The sequence below is a fragment of the Sylvia atricapilla genome, chromosome 6 (genome assembly GCF_009819655.1).
Source record: "Sylvia atricapilla isolate bSylAtr1 chromosome 6, bSylAtr1.pri, whole genome shotgun sequence".
NCBI classification, from domain to species: Eukaryota; Metazoa; Chordata; class Aves; order Passeriformes; family Sylviidae; genus Sylvia; species Sylvia atricapilla.
The window spans coordinates 31476647-31494243 of record NC_089145.1 but is presented as its reverse complement, the minus strand read 5'-3'; the positions used below and the strand labels follow the sequence as shown (position 1 = coordinate 31494243).

Sequence of the window (17597 nt, the reverse complement as noted above, 5' to 3'; positions counted from 1 at the left end):
TTATGTTTTTAAATTATTTCATGGCAGTGGTGGTGGGTAATCTTCTTCAGTATTCTTCAGAATAAGTTGGTCTTTTTACACTGACCTGCACTTTGAGTCCAGCTATAATGGGGAAAAAAGAAAATGTAGCTGTCATAAAGTCCCCAAAACAACCAGAAACTTTAAAACTATAGCACTGTAATTCCCTGCATTGTTCTACTTTTAAAGTATGGGTTAGAAAATCACTAATCTTAATAGGAAATAAAGATTTGCACTTTGATCCCATGTTGTGCTCTCAATTTCTAGAATGAGTTGTTGGATTTGGATGTTTTTGAGTAGAAACGATGCTGTGTTACCAAAACTAACTCCTATAGGTGTTGAGAGCACATAAGGCAACAAAACACTTGTCTCAAATCAGGTGATCCTAGAAAAATAATAGCAAATACTTTACTATATTATAAGTAGACACTATTCAACACTTTATTTAGTAAAGTATCTAAATTTTTTGATAATGAAGTGTAAGGTATACAGTATTTATTTTATATCTTATTCAGGGAGATAATTTTTTCCTTTTTTAATGCTTTAAAAATTTTAATCTTTTATTCCTAGGTTGAACCAAACACGAAGCTTTTTCCAGCAACTTTTTTACAGCCTACAAGCACTAACTTGATTCAGTTTGAACTTGGTAAATTAAAGGTAGGAAGTATTTTTGCATGCTATAGAAAGACAATCTTTATGTAAATGTGCTCTTTTAAATCTGTTTATTTCCATGCAAATTCCTGCTCAGTTAAATTCGTTTAGGAAGATTGAATGAAAGGCATGACTTGTAATTTGACTTCTACGTTAACTTCTGTAAATGTTATTATATGCAGTTAATTGATTATCTGCATTTGTCAAAATAAATTAATATTATTTGAGGATAACACCATTAATGTTGGAGGGTTTTAATAGATTTTGTTTGTGCAATAGCTTCTATCTTTTAATGATTTCCTTGCTATTTAAAAGCTATACTTCCTTTTGATGTTATGGGTTTATCCATACTTACATGTTTCAATAATATTTAATACATATATTTGTTTCAGAATACCATGCCTTTATCAGCAGCAATTTTTAAAAGTGAAGAAAGAAATCCTATTCCTCAGTGTCCCCCTCGCCTTGATGTACAAACAATTACACCTGTTTTATGGAGCAGGATGCCAAACAGCTTTCTAAGAGTAGAAACTGAGCGTGTCAGTGAACGTCATGGCTGGGTTGTACAGTGTTTGGAACCTCTGCAGATGATGGCGCTTCATATCCCAGAAGAAAACAGGTACATTGATAATGAGATAAAACCACTTGATGTGGACAAAATATACTGAAAAAAGATGTCAGCCTACTAATTAAACCTGCCTTGCTGAATATTTACCCTATAGTATTTGAGAATTTTCTGATCCTACCTGATATTGCATCAAATATTATTGTATTCAAGAAAATTAAGTAAAAACAAGAGATGAACTCTAATGCCATGTACCAAGATTTACATGCATAAAAGAAAACATGGTTATTTGATTTTATTTAAAGTTAAATTGAAATAGCATCTCTTAAATCTGTAGGTCTTTAAACATAGAGATTTTTCTCACCTTGAGAAAACCAAGCATAAACAACATGCAAGTACTATTTTGCTGATTTTTTTCTAATAGAAACTTGTAATCTCTTCCTCTTTCATCTGCACTGAATTTACGTGAATTAGGTTCTTATGTTCTTATTGGCAAGATCTTGCCTTTTTTGATTTTCATTAGGTTTTATCTTCAAAGTGAGGATACTATCTTTTCAAATATCAAATGTCATAACCAGTGAAAAGCCAAACTATCAACAAAAGCATAGCAGAAAGATCATATAACAGCTGCACTTCAATTAGTAATTTTTAAATTTCCTTTAATGATTCAAAACTCAATTTTATTTATTGTTAATAAAACTGAATTCAAGAAAAGAGTTTTTGATGTCTAAAAAGGGCTTTCTGATGTCTATTTTTGTATTAGTTTATTGAGATCTTAGTCTAATTCAGACAATCATGGAAAATGAACCAGCAATCCTGAGTAAACTAGAAAGGCACTGTTTAGTAATGGTGGTAGTGCAGATTTTCAGCATGCCTAATACATTTATTTTAAAAAAAAGTTCTATTTTGCAATAGATTCCAAAGAAGCATCTCCATACTGGATTTTGTTTTTGTTTTTTTCCTATGGAGTACTAATTTTAAAGACTCTCAACAAATTATTTCCACCATTTACTGTGTTTCAATGATGCACATACTAAAATTACTATCAACTTTTATATTACTGGTTTGAAGAGCAACTGACTGAAATGTTCAGAGACTATAAAACTTTCCTTTTGCAAAGTCTTTATGTATGGCATTGACTGGTGTTCTGTTTCTTCATTTCATAACAGATGTGTTGATATTTTGGAACTATGTGAACAAGAAGATTTGATGATGTTTCACTACCACACTTTAAAACTCTATAGTTCGGTCAGTGCTCTAGGTAACACTAGAGTTGCTTATGCGCTTTGTAGCCATGTGGACATATCTCAGCTATTTTATACAATAGATAATCAATACTTACCTGGACTTCTACGTTCTGGATTCTACGACTTGCTCATTAGTATTCACTTGGAGCACGCCAAGCAAGCCAAGCTCATGATGAGCAATGAATTTATCATTCCAGTTACAGATGAAACTCGAAATATTAAATTATATCCCAATGAAACAAAGAAGCATGGTTTACCTGGAGTAGGGCTTAGTACTTGTCTTAAACCAGCCTTTAATTTTTCTACTCCATGCTTTATTGCAACCAGTGAAGATCATCAGACGTCCATCCCAGAGATACCCCTGGAGATACTTAAATGCAAGGCCATAAGTATGTTAACAGAGGCAGTACAGTGTAGTGGGAGCCATATACGAGACCCTGTTGGAGGACAGGTTGCATTCCAGTTCGTTCCTGTTCTTAAACTGATAGCAACGTTGCTCATAATGGGTGTTTTTGATGATGATGATGTGAAGCAGGTGTTACTCCTCATTGATCCCACTGTGTTTGGAGATCACAAGGAAGAAACAGAAGAGAGGACAGAGAAGGAAGAAGTGACACAAATCGAAGAAAAAGCTGTAGAAGCTGGGGAGAAAGCAATGAAACAAACAAAAGCTCCTGCAAAGGGCTTATTGCAGACAAGATTACCAGAATCGGTTAAGCTTCAGGTGACCATTTGTTATAAATATGTTACTTCTATTCTACTCTTGATGAAAAAAAAGGATTGTGCTTTTTGTATGTTCTCTACTTATTAAGATTTGAAATTATGAAAGTCTTTAATTCCACTTTGCCTTAAAACCGCAAATTCATGAAAAAATATTAATGATGATGCAGTTCTTTCTATGTGTATCTACACTCAAAATAGATATGTGAGTTCAGATTTATTTCATAAAAAAGGAAGGGTTAGACCAAGTGATCATTAAATGGCCCTTCCAATCCAAACTTGTGCATGGTTTCTAGATATTTTGAGTGCATGGAGTAAAGGAGTTTGCATGCAATATAATGTTATCAATTAGATAATAAAACTACTATTTTGTCACATTTACAGTGTTCAAGCAAAAATATGGGTAAAATGTCTCTCATTTTTATAGTCTGATTCAGTGTATAATATGCACTCAAGTTCTTCCACAGAGTTTGTAAACCTGTTGAGATTGTCTATTTTCTCTACCCTAGATGTGTCATTTACTCAATTATTTTTGTGACTGTGAACTACAACACAGAGTGGAAGCAATTGTATCATTTGCAGACCGTTATGTATCAAAATTGCAGTATAACCAGAAATACAGGTACAATGAACTCATGCAAGCCTTGAACATGTCTGCTGCACTGACTGCCAAGAAAACTAAAGAATTTCGGTCTCCTCCTCAAGAGCAGGTAATATTAAAAAAACACTCAATTGAATTAAGGATTAGAAAAACTATTTATGATGACAAAATAAAGTCCTGACTTGCTGGAGAACCAAAACAAATTTGAAAATAAATGTTTTCCATGCTGCAAAACATTAAATGTCAGAATGCTGAAACTTTTGTTCTAGAACTTAAGATGTAAACCAGAGTTATAAACAGGTAAAGTATGGCAATATACTAGAATATGTCTTAGGCTATTTCAGTTTTTTAACTATCCTTTAAATCCCTTGAAGATTAATATGTTGCTGAATTTTCAACTGGGAGAGGATTGTCCCTGTCCAGAGGAGATTCGGGAGGAACTATATGAATTTCATGATGATCTTCTAATTCACTGTGGTGAGTGGCATGCTACTGATACAAGTTTTGTTTGTCTTTTTGGGAATTGACAGATCAGTTGAAAAATATACTGGCATGAATGGTTTATTACTGCCTAAAACGTGACTTTACTGGCAGACTTGGGTGTATACTACAAAAATATGGGAAGCCTGTGCAAGGTTTTGAGTTAAATCACTCTTAAATCTCTACTAAACATTATCTAATATTATTCTGTATATTTACCAGTTTTAGACTTATTGGGGGGAAAAATCATCCAAACAAGAAGGTTGACTTAGCTTAAAAGACTTATATAAGCACATGTATGAGTACAAGCAGATAAAAGGTATTGAAGGAACACAATTGCTATAAAGCTGAGCATCTTAAATTTAATAAAAGACAGCAGATGTGGAATTGTCTGCCTTCTTTAGCTTATTTTCCTATTGTATGCATAACTGTATACACTCTTGCACTGTGTATTACAACTTGAATTGCCCCCAGTCATTTGGATTTCCTGTGCAATTTTATATGGCTGTTTGATGTCTAATTTTTTGTTAGTTTATTGAGATCTTAGTCTAATTTAGACAATCATGGAATTATTAACATTTGTAGTCTGAGACATCTAATTGTTACTGTTCATTCCCAGTAATTATGCAGTTAAAACTGAAATGAATAAGCTCTTTTCCATTGACCTACTTGGTAGATATATTCAGTCACTCTTCCAGTGTGTAGCTTAGTTCTATAGTTATTGGTATATCCATCTTGTCTGGAAAAAAAAAAAAAAAAAAAAAAAAAAAAAAGGGGGGGGGGGCCAATGTCCTGAGTTGGCAACATCTCAATCTCTTCCCCAGGAAGAGCATGATATTCTTAATGATTCTTCCTTGCCCACCTTTTTGTTTGAGGTCCTTATCAAATGTTTACCAATACAATCTGCTAAATTTTTCTTTGCTGGTTATCCCTAAAACCAGTGTTACCTGGTTCATGGAAATGTACTGTTTTAATGACCTGTAATTTAGTTTCTGTTTTCTCTTTGGAAGCATGGTGCCTCCTAGACAATTCTGTGCTTGTATTGCTAAGGCTTCTGATATTGTTTTGCACTGCTATGTCTGAATACTGTTTTAGAATCTCCAGCAGCCAGCAAGCCGTTGCTGGTTTCATGATAATTTTTCCATACCTCAGTCAAAGATGAGTATGTCTATGGATATCTAAGTTATGCTTCATCAATTTACTTCTGAGGGTGTTGTACAAGACAGTATTAGAAGTCCTTAAAATCAAGATTTGTGTCTGTAAGAAAGAAATTTAGTAAGGCAGAAATTTAGTAAGGCAGGAATTTAGTTGGTTTAACATTCTTTGGTTTTCACAATCCTCTGTTAATTGCTATTCATCCTTGCTTCTAAATGCTTACCAGAAAGTGTTTATTTTATTCCATCATTTTTCTACCAAGTGCTAAAGTGAACAGTTAGTATCCTATTTACTCCTCTTTCTCTTGTTTTTATTACATCTATCATAACAAATTATTACAGCTACCTCTGTTGTTCAGTCACTTAGCCCTTGATCTGACCTCTGGTTTCCAAAGCTAATGCCCATTTGGCAGCACAGAGCTGTAAAACTCCAGGATGGAGATTATGAAAAACCTATAACTTACTTGAAAATGTCTTAACTTCAAAATCAGTTAATTTTAGCTTAAAATCTTGTGGCTGGTATGATCATTACATCCTCATCACTCTTCATATTTCATGAGGTGAAACACTAGCTATTGTATGCGTTAAGATATTTCTTTTTAGGGATGTACTTTTATTATTTGTTTACTGCATTATAAACATGTATTTTGAATGAGAGTTTAAGATAGAGAAAGAAACTGTCCTATGATTAAAAAAGTTTAAAGATCCTCTGGATTCTAAGCAAAACCATATTCATTACTTTGTACAGATTTATCAGAGGTGGTCGCTGTGGATAAGTGCTTCTCATTATCTGTGTCTTGACTTGGTCCTGAAATCAGTACTAAGCAATCACAGCTGCAGATTAAATGAAGAGGAGTTCTGCTTGGAATGTTTAATCAGCTTTTTAGTACTAAGTATACTTTGCCATCTAAGTGGAAAACTATGTATGCAATCAAGTAATTAAAGGCTTCTTCATAATGAATATAAGCAAATAGTTACTCAGGCAGTCTTAATCCTAGCACACCCTAACTGTGAGTGGTTAATTTTGCTGGCAAAATAATGGTCCTTTATAATGTTTTTTATGTGCAATTTCTTGGTTATTAAAAAACCAAACAAATTTGCAGCATATTTTGTAGCACCATATCAAACCAATAGTTATCTGGGTTGAAACCGTCTGTACCCATGTACAGACTTCTGCCACTTGGAGGGAGCAATTTGCCAGTAACAACAAGAGATAGTCAGCTTCTGAATGGATTGCAATTATAAGAGAATGCAGAATGAACAATTAATGATATGGAACAGTAAATGAGACCCCACCTGGAGGAGTAATAGACTTCACCTACCTCAGTCCCACACTGTCTTAACTCATGATCCAAGTACATTTCTTCTTTTCCGTCCATTTTGGTTTCTTAAGAGTTCTGCTCCCAGTGTCTTTCTCATGTGTCCAGGGCCTAGGTTTTATTTCAATGACAGAGAGTTTCTTCCTTTACTATCCTTGTGTGCTTTCTCTTTCCTTTCATTACTGGTGATGTTTCCTGGTCTTACTTTTTTTCAGAATGACTATATCCTTCCTTCTTTCTTGACTTTTCATTTTGCCCAGCCATTTTCACTTAATTATTATATCTTAATTTTTCACTTAATTATTATATCTTAAATTCCATATTTACTGTCCGATTTCAATTTTGACTTCTTTCATTCCCTGCCAGTGCCTTTGAATTTTTTCAGTTAGTCATTCCTAGTCATAATTTCCACTCCTCATTTGTAGCTGCCAGCAGCAAAGTTTCTCCTCCTTGATACCACATATCTGTTCTATTTTCTATTTTCTTTCTTAGCTAATTGTTTAGTACCAGTTTTAGCTGCTGCAGTTTATTCTTTTCCCCTCTGCTTTAGGTTCTTGTTCTAGTGTCCTGTCTGAAAAACTTCTCCGTTTCTCAATTTCTCTTTGGCAAGCAAACTGCAAAAGCTGACATTTCAGCTTGGCACAATTGATCAATTCTCTGATCTGAAGGGACCCTGCTTGGTTGCTCTTTGCTTCTGCACATAACACACATGTTGTCTGATGATCACTAAGGTGTGAGAGACTGAATGGTTGTGAAGCAGTGTAGTGAACTGCATATGTTACCAACATGATCTTTGAATGTCTGCCTTCTGACAGCTTTAAATTCAGTTGATATATTTGGTTTTGGCTGCTAAATATCTCGACTGAAAAACTGTACTGTATTGTAAGATACAGCCATACACTCCTTTCTTTAGCCTATATTCTGCAATATGAAACAAAGGATCACATATTTAATCAACTATGGCCATGAGTCATATTTAATTGCCATAGTAGACTCTTAAAAATGTACCACCTCTTTGGTCATAATAGTGAAAAATGAATACTATAAATCTGGATGTAAGAAGTATGTGTATTGAAATGAAAATAATTTGAGGGGTGCTTCTGGTTCTATGTGTTAAAACTGCTGTTTTATCCTGTATGAAATCTGCTGGTTAAAAAATATTCCTATATCTATTTTAATATTGTTTATATATTGAAGGAGTTAAACTTCAAAGATTAAGTTGTGTTGCTAACCAGTTTTATTTTATGCTAAGGTATTCCACTAGAAGAAGAGGAAGAGGAAGAAGAAGATTCCTCCTTGGCTGGCAAACTCCGTTCATTAATGTACAAAATCAAAGGTCCACCAAAAGCAGAAAAATTGGAGCCTAAGGAAGAAGAAGAAAAAGCTCCTAGTAAGTTTTCTTTCCATATCAATATTTTCATAATGCAAGCATTAAAGTTTTAAACAGTCAACAAGAATGTATTTTCTAATAAAATTTTATAAGGGGCTGAAGAAGGACACACCTGTTTATGTTTCTTCTGCCTCTTAGAACTATTATTCCACATACTGAACATCTCAGATGTATTTTTAAACAAGAAATTAAAACAAGTGAAGATTTTGGATCCAGATCATTAACTCTGGGTTTGAAAATTTACATATTCTTTATAAAGAACTATGAAAGGCTAATTATAGCCCAGTAACCTAGACTCGAGCATTCTAAACTTGGTAAGATCTAATTTTTATGGTTTGGTTTTTTAATGTAAAAATTATTCTTTGGAACTTATCTGCATTTCCATCTGTTACCTGTTCTTAGGCTCCATGTACATGCAAATGCAGACAAGCATGTAAAACACTTGTAATCACAAACTTCTTATTCTGAGCAGTATTCCTGTACATATCCATTCCCATACATTCTTCCATAACATGCAAAGGATGTTCATGGTCTATACAGGTGAGATTGGTTCTGTGCTTGCAATTCCTCAACTATTTGCAGAAGCTTTTTGTTGAGCCTCTTTGAACAATTCACCCAATCCTCACTGCCACTGTGCTCACATCTCACATGAGAATTCACCCCAGTGAGGTTGATGTGTGATATAAATCTCACAAACTTTGTCTTTGCTGTGATATGTTTATGAGTTTTCGATCCTTAGAAGTGACTAGAGATGGTGAGGAATAAGCAAGGCAAAAAGCCAAATTCCTCCAGGTGTTCCTTTAGGACATGTTTTTGCTGAGGTTTCTTATTTCCTTTTTTGAATCAAGACAGGGTTTCTAGCTCTAAATGTCTTTGTAATGCCATCCAGATACCATGTGCAGGATTCTCCAAGTGACTTGAAGCTGGTCAGCTGATGATGGTTACTTCTTTTTTTTCTCCAAGTGGCTTAGTTTGGCAACAGGGTCATGTAAAAATGTGGAATGGTTAACTCATCTCAGGCTCAATAATTTCATCAAGAGTTGTGTTGAGATTAGACAGCAAATTTATTTTACAACTCATGACATCTTACAAGATCTGCTTGCTCTGGAAAGCACCTTAAAGTGTTTGTCCTGATCTGAAAGCATATTTTGATCTGTTTAGCTCATTACTGTGTTGTAAGTACATTGAATCTTATAAAAATCTGATATGCTGCATGAAACAGGTCTTCATTCTCTAGTGACTCATCTGTTAGCATCTGCGTTCTCTTTAGTAGTAGCATGACCTACTCAGTGTCTGGAAGCATCATTTCTTCTCCAGGCTTCATGTGGATTCTACTGTCATGAATCAGGAAGTATTCACTCCTAAAGCCTCAGGGCACATGGTGTTTAGTCCTTGGAACAGAGCAGTTCACTTATTTCATGTACCAAAGCTTTGGGTTACAAGAAATGTAGGCTGGGAAAATGATCCTACGGTGTCTATCTTTCTAGAAATTTCAGATTATTTCTTCAGGCTTGGGCTTCTCCTTGGAGCGATGCATAACAAAAATATGCACATGGATTAAGTGATTCAAAACATGATGAAAAAATAATATAAATATATAATATACTTGACTGTAGGTGGAGGCTCTGAGGCTTTTAGTCCATGTGTACACTTTTCCTTTACGCACCAGGAAATTTGGAATTCAGAGTTTAAAGGAAATGGGTATTGGAGGCACCCCCAATCCTCTTATGTGCATGCAGAGGTGTGGTGGTGTGCATGATGTGTACCTATTTCCAATGTTAAAATCTCTGGCCTGCAGTGTCTTGGCTTTGACCATATATACTGAAAGTGTGGATGTTCATAAGAAGTAACTATTTACTACAAATAAATCTTCCTTTCCTCTAACCATGCATTCATTTCTTATCACAAATGAACTTTTACCCAAGTGAGGAACGCCAGCAATTTCAACCTAGTATTAATAATGAATCAGTAAATTTTGTATTTGAAAACAAGTTAGAACTGTTAAAATAAACACAAAGGCAATGAATTAAAGTCAATACAGATCATAGGACTTTTGTAACTATTAAATTAAAACTGAGATAAGACATGACATGCCACTAAGAGTAGGGCTCTCTCTGTCAAGTACAGAATTTGTTCCCACAGATTTAAAACCCAATTATTGAACAAAACATCAGAATTAATGATGGTTTGCATAAATATATTATTAAGTAAACTAAGAAAGAAGTCTTAGCAAGTGTTAGAATAGTGTAGACACAAACCCCAATGGATTTACACTATATGTAAACACTTCAGTGATGGAAAGTGGGAGGGAGCAGTTCTTGCCATTGGAAGAACTTTGGGAAAGTCAAGGAGTAGATTTACTGGTAATATAATGAAAGAATCTTGCATTGTTTAAAGAGGTAAGGTGGTTATTCCTGTTCTACTTGATATCATACACGAACATTTGCTGGAACAAGGACTGGAACATGTGTCTAGTTTTCAGGTAAATTCCCTAAACTTTGGGCTCAGCAAAATTGTTTTCAGCATCACTGAATTTGCAGTGTCTACAACACAAGTGCTTCAAGCAACATCTATTCTGTAGTTCCAAACAATACAATGTTTTTAAAAAGTACATTCCCCAGTGACAGTGACTTGATATAGATATGAGGGATAAATTAAAAGTCTAAAGGCAGCATTTAATTTACAAAGATGATTCTCAGACTCATAGTCAACTTAAAGGCTTTCACTGTCAACAGTGCTGGTATGGACTTACTTGAACCCTAAGTAGATGTTTATTGTTTTCTATCTCTCAAGAACATTACACTTATCTTGAAGGATCTAAAAGGTGCTTTTCCAATTTAAAAATCCTCTTCATCTCCTTATGATTTTTTACAACCTCTCTGTTGTCTACTCCTACATATTTTACTATAGTACTTGTTTTTGATATTTTCTGTTGGAAAGCTATTTAATGTATTTTGCTTTTAGCTACGCTGAAAGAACTCATATCACAGACAATGGTGCGTTGGTCCCAGGAAGATCAGATCCAAGATCCAGAATTAGTTCGGATCATGTACAGCCTCCTTCGTAGGCAATATGACAGCATTGGTGAGCTCCTGCAAGCCCTGAGGAAAGCATACACTATCAGCGCTGCCTCTGTGAAGGACACCATTAACCTGCTCGCAGCACTGGGCCAGATTCGCTCACTTCTCAGTGTGAGGATGGGAAAAGAAGAGGAATTACTAATGATTAATGGATTGGGGTATGGAATTAACAGAATTTTGTTTTTTAAATTGGTGTGAAGCTTTTTATTATATTAGTAATGCCTGTAATTTTTGTCCCTAAATGAAAGCTAATGCTGTACTGAAGTGTAAATATGTACCAGAGATCTACATTTTCATATATATTTCCAAGGTGACTCCAACTGATCTCTCTAACAGTATCAAAAGAGTAAAAGTTTCTGTGAACTAAGGTATTTTCTAAAGAAAATGGACTCCTTTTATTACAGTTACACCTGATGGTTAAATCCTAATCAAAGTAAATGTTTCAGCACCTCTGTAGAAAAAGATCACTAACATTTTTGATGATGTCCATCTATGCTGCATTTTCTCAAACTTAAATCCCATTTTATATTTCATGTATGAGTGGAATAAGCTTGCTCGTGACTTTTCAATAGAAATTCAGAAGAAATTTCCTTTATATAGCACCAGATGATGTGAGAATATTTTCTGTTGAGCAGTGATATTATGGTGCATTCCTGTATGTTTGTTATTCCTCTTGTGTGTCTAAATGCTTGTTGGGATATTTAATATTGGAAGGGAAAAAAATCGCAGAAAGTAAATTGCTTCAATTAAAATGGTGCATTTTGAAAGACAGAAAATTATAGTATTGTTACCTGAGAACTATATTTATTTGTCTTTCTTCAGGAATATTAAAAAATTTCTCTCCTTTAAACAATTATAAGAAAGTTCCATTGTTCTTACTATTTCAATGTGAAATTTATACTGTTTTTGTGAAAATTGAAAAGACTAATCTCTTCCTTTGAGTTGATCAATTTGAATTGGCAATGACTCATTAGGCAGTGTGTGGCAGTATTACCCAATTTGTCCTGGATGTTGAGTTTGTAAATTTGCTGAGAATTATTTGAGGGATAAAGGATAAATTTTGCCTAAACATGGTATGTATATAAACACCTTCCAAGAGGTGCTGTATTGAAACTCATTCATTCCCAGTTTTCTGTATTTCTTTAAAGCAAGCATGATTCCTGTTATTTGCCTTGTGTTTTTAACAGATTGTCCTAAAATGTTAGTAATCCCTGGATTCTGTTGAAATCTAGTTCCTGGATTATTTTGAAACACATAAATTGTCTTCTGGATTATGAAACCAATATAGCAGATTCGCAAAAATGTTGAGAGAATGGTGGGCAGAGCAAAAAAATACAGTCCTTCACAATGGACTTGTATGCCACTTCTGACAGAATTTGGAAATACTGATGTTATACATATAACAGATAACCTTAAATACTAAGACTATTTATTGACTTTACTTTGTGAACAGAGGAAGTTAATTAAGAGGTTACTGCAGAAATATGATTGATTAGATTTCATTTTCTTAATCTCTGTTCTCAACTTAAAACCTAACAAAACATATTCTTTTCCACTTAGATCCTCACAGAATATATTTTTATTTAAACAAAACAGATGGTAGGAGCAATTTAGAGATGAAGAATTGCCATCCTGAAATAATTTGGAGGTTAATATTCTTATTATGAAGAATCTATGAGAATTAGAGGGATGACAGCATATTGAAATGTGAAGCATTTTGTTCTCAGGTGCTTTTGTATAATGCTGAATTCTAAGAATTTAAAATGATGTTAATACAATGAATGCATACTTCTGAAATCTCAATGCATTGACTTAAATGCATTTGAGGTTTCTTAAAAATAAATTGTCCTTTCTCCATCTTAGGGATATAATGAACAACAAGGTGTTTTATCAGCATCCTAACTTAATGAGAGTCTTGGGCATGCATGAGACTGTTATGGATGTGATGGTCAATGTGCTTGGAGGAGATAAATCACAGGTAATTTCACGACAATTTGTTATCTGTTTTGCAACTTCCCCAAAAATATATTAGGATGTTTAAGTGAACAAAAATATACCTCATGTAAGCTAGATTTTGCTTGTCCAAATTAAAGTATTCATTAATGAAAAAAGTAGAATCTTTTCTATTTCACTAGAGGGAGAACTCCAGTAGCCTAACCTTGATTTTTAAAACCTGAGATGTTAAAGGTGTTTAATTTTCTTCAAATAAGATTGTAAAATCTTTTGTTCTTAAATAAAATACATACTTTAACTGCATTATTTGGAGGTGTAGCTCTGGTAGGAAGATTTACCTCTTCATCTTAAATGAAGTGTTACTACCAAGAAATTTCAATAAGAGACTAGACCAAATTTAAATTTTAGTGCTCAAATTCATGTACTTGAATTGAGTGGAAATTTTCTTTCAGTGCTGTGTTCTCCCTTTTCTCTGTGTTAGATTGAATATATATATGTTATTTTAAAAGCAGAGTGGTGTCAATTTTGAGAAACCCAACAGAAAATTTTCACTCTTGAAGAAAATGAGAAGTGAAGCATGCATATTTTCTTTCTTCTCTTTGCTCATTCCTGATGATTTTATCCTGTTGCCTCCACCCCCAAAAGAGGTGTCTTCCCTTATCCCAGTATTCCTTATCAAATATCTTTTTGCCTGACCACTCTTTTTTCTCATGTATTTGGAACAATTTTCAGCCCAATATTCTATCTTTTGCTTATTTTTTCTCTTTCAATTTTTCATAACTTGATTGTCTTCTATGTGCAGCTGCACGACTCTTTCTTTGCCTCTTTGGTCATATTGCTTATGTAATTATCTTCAATTCTTATACATTTCATCTATCTATACCACTACAGTTTTACAAAGTACTCATATACCAGTTTTAGTATTTCTATTACATTTCAAGGCAAGTTACAATAAATTATAAAATTGATATTACTTTGCTAATTTGTAGGTATTACAACAACCTATTTAATAACACAGATCTACAAAAATGCTTTACAGAAATTACCATGATAACTTCAAAGGAAATGCTGAATGAGAAAACTGTTTAATCACCTGGTGTCATGTCATTAAATGTGCTTGGCCACCTAAAATAACCTATTTTATGTCTCTGTCTTTAGGAATTGCATGTAGACAGTAGGCACCTCATGAACATATCTTTCTGTTCAGCGTTGTAGCTTCAAGAGATCGAATGAGCAATCATGACCTGTAGTCTGTGGTTTAGGGATTGGGCATTTTTCTAGGTTGTAAGTTTTATAGGCAGTAGGTTGTTTGAGCTAGATCCCCAGCTTCTTGGAATAACTGGTTAAACATGAGGCTGTATTGAGACGTGTATTGTCTCTGAAGGAATGGTGGGAAAGTAAAAACTTGTCAATTCAAACCGATATGTCACCTATAGTTCTCTGAAAAATTATTTTTCAACACTTTAATGGCCTAATGAGTGTGAAAGTTAAAAGGAAATGTGGGTCCTTCTGAAGTTAGAACCAAAGCAACTGTCAGTTGCTTATCACCTTGGTAACTTCACTATACTTTCCTTGTTAGGAGTGCATGAAGAACTGGAACAGATTGGTAATTAACATATTTCACTGCTTTGTCAACTTTCCTCTTCAGCAGATCGCTTTTCCTAAGATGGTGGCAAGCTGTTGTCGGTTCCTGTGCTACTTCTGTCGCATTAGTCGTCAAAACCAAAAGGCCATGTTTGAGCACCTCAGCTACTTACTGGAAAACAGCAGCGTTGGACTCGGTACGACATGTAGCTGCAACACCTAAAAGCAAGAGTAGGAGCAACTGTGATATCACAGACTAATGTCTGATTTGTATAGCAGGCTGAAACATGCTTGAACCACCTTGTTGCTTCACCTTTAATATTTTTTCACTTTCATTTCATGCTTACGTGTCTATGAATTGTATTAGAAACAGAATAGTCTGAATCTGAAAAACCCTTGAAAAAATTAGTAGTAAACATAAAGTTTGACATTTTTCCATTCAAAATACTTGTGGTTTGAAATCTAAAAGATTAAATTCACTCCTTATGGTGCTTGCCTGCTCCATCTGGTTTAATTTTCCTTGCCTCTTCAATTAAGGCTACTGAAGTAAATTTCATATTTTACTTTTGAACATTGAGTGTATGCTTTTTAATGCATGTACATTAGATTTTGTAACACAAGGAAAATTTTATTGCATAAATAGTTGGCTATAATAATGATATGAGGCAAGATAGCATGTGATTTCAGTGATTTAGATGCTCATGCATGCATTTGGCAGGAATAAACACAGAAAACTGGAAAAGATTAAAGAAAGAAACCAGCTAACTGAAGCTTGAAATGTCTCTTTTTGCTAAGCACAGGCATGTTTTAAAATCTTGCCTCAATTAGGCTGTGCAGAATTACGTAGTTAATGTGTTGGTCTTCTAAGGAAATAGTATTCCTCTGATTTGCTATATTGTTAATACTGATTTTTTTTCATCTGTATTCAAAACCACTGTGGTTGGATATGTTTAGAGAAATGGATGTGACATCAGAAAAAATTACAGCATTTTCACTTTATTAAAAACAGTTGACTGTGTTGAATGTGTTCTTGGATGAAGGACTGCCCTAAAATGTACTGTGAATATATTTATGATCTAGATTCCAGCGTGATTGCTGCCCTCTGCTGCATGGATGTGATTACTGCAAACTCCATTTAATTTTTGTGTATTAACATTTTTCTGCAGCATTTCCTTCAATGAGGGGTTCAACACCACTGGATGTGGCAGCAGCCTCTGTAATGGACAACAATGAGCTTGCACTCGCATTGGAGGAGCCAGATCTTGATAAGGTGACCACTCTATTTACCCATTTATTATATGGTGTACTTGGGCTAAAAGAGCAAGTTTGGTCATAATAGTTTTTGAATATGTTGTCCTCAGAAATGCCGACTCTAGGTACATGTTGTTTCAAGGTAAGGTTGACTGAGCAGTATTTTCCTTGATTTTGTTTTATGCTTATTGGGAATCAGAGCAAAAGATATTTATTCCTATTTTCTGCATTCTTTCACTATTGTTCTCTGGTAAAAAGGATGACAAGAAAAAAGACATGAAACAGGAACATCAAGAAGTGTTTTGTTTTGTGGATAAAAAAAAGAGAAATAAGAGGAGAATGTTAAAAAAAAGGACCCAGGTCTTTTGGCTTAAATCATAGAGATTTGTGGGTGTGGAAGTTAGAACTAAGAGAATGGATGGACAGGTATTTCAAGATGAAAGGTGAAACAGGATTTTTAAGGGTAGGGTCAATGGTAAACTGAATCCATGATTCAAGTCATTGGCAATGGTTAGGAATAAAGGGGAATGTGAGGAGAGGCAGGATGAGCTGGAAAATGTGGTAAGATATTTGTATATCACATGAGGAAGACAGATTTAGAGATGGAAGTGCACAGTCAGAAGAGGAGGAAAGCCAGTAATGGAAGTTAGGCACGCTGCTAGAGCATTGGGCTACAGAAAACAGAAAGCAGACTAATATAAATGGAGAGAATAGTCAAACACCTAAATAATAGCTTAGCACAGGGAAAATCTCTGCAGTATGAGAGGATCCTGTGGTGACAGTGGAACTCGTGGGACTGTTTGTGATCAGTATGTGATGTGGGAGAGGAAAAGTTGTGAAATTGAAATAAATGGGCATATTACAGTGATAGCTTTGGGAAGACAGACAAGAATATAAATGGAAAGGATGTGAGACAGCAGTATACTTACTAGGCAATATGCTGCTGAGAAGAATCTGCAATTCTCAATCACCTGCAAAATTGCTGAGTGCTCTCTGTCCTGTCATTAATAAAAAATTGAATGATATTGTTATCAATCCTTGGGTTACAACACTGGTGACTGGAACACTACCAGTGACTGTCGTATTTTAATGGAAACTACTGCAAAGGAAGTCACTTAAACTAAATTTCTGTTGACCACATTTCTCATTTACTGATTGCTTACCTTGAAATACTTGGCATTTTGCTTACTGAAATACTTGGCACTGTACAAATCCTGAATGTTCAAACAGTAATAGATATCAGCTGCAACATAAGCAGTATTTTATGCTGGAAAAATCAGGCTGTATGTGCCTCAGACTGGGCTTCTCAAATTCATTAGTCATTTTAGCTGTCAGATTCATAATGTATTGGCTGCAATGTCTTACCTTTGGTAAGACAATAACTTTATCTAGTGCAGTACGTAGAGGTTATTCACTAAACAAATCTATTTACTAAATAATTAAACAAAACTAATACTGTCTGGATATTAGCTGATGGATGTGACAGACAGCCTATTCACAGAATAATAAAGCATTTCTATGTGACTAAAGTTTATACTATACAGTATGAACTGTGTGCTAAGCAAATAAATTACATATAGCCAA

General features: G+C 34.5%; 1 protein-coding gene across 2 annotated transcripts in view; it reads left to right on the top strand.

The window, feature by feature from the left end:
• The window catches only part of RYR3 (ryanodine receptor 3), a 195398-nt gene that overhangs the window by 97121 nt on the left and 80680 nt on the right, over positions 1–17597 (top strand). Inside the window, exons 33-42 of one of the 2 annotated variants that reach the window (XM_066321419.1) lie at positions 589–675; positions 1062–1288; positions 2404–3205; positions 3711–3911; positions 4177–4279; positions 8008–8145; positions 11110–11383; positions 13089–13203; positions 14830–14959; positions 15929–16032. In XM_066321419.1, the coding sequence (XP_066177516.1) occupies positions 589–675; positions 1062–1288; positions 2404–3205; positions 3711–3911; positions 4177–4279; positions 8008–8145; positions 11110–11383; positions 13089–13203; positions 14830–14959; positions 15929–16032 (2181 nt within the window). Of the gene's footprint in view, positions 1–588; positions 676–1061; positions 1289–2403; positions 3206–3710; positions 3912–4176; positions 4280–8007; positions 8146–11109; positions 11384–13088; positions 13204–14826; positions 14960–15928; positions 16033–17597 lie in introns of both variants that reach the window. The other variant, XM_066321418.1, reaches the window with a different exon arrangement.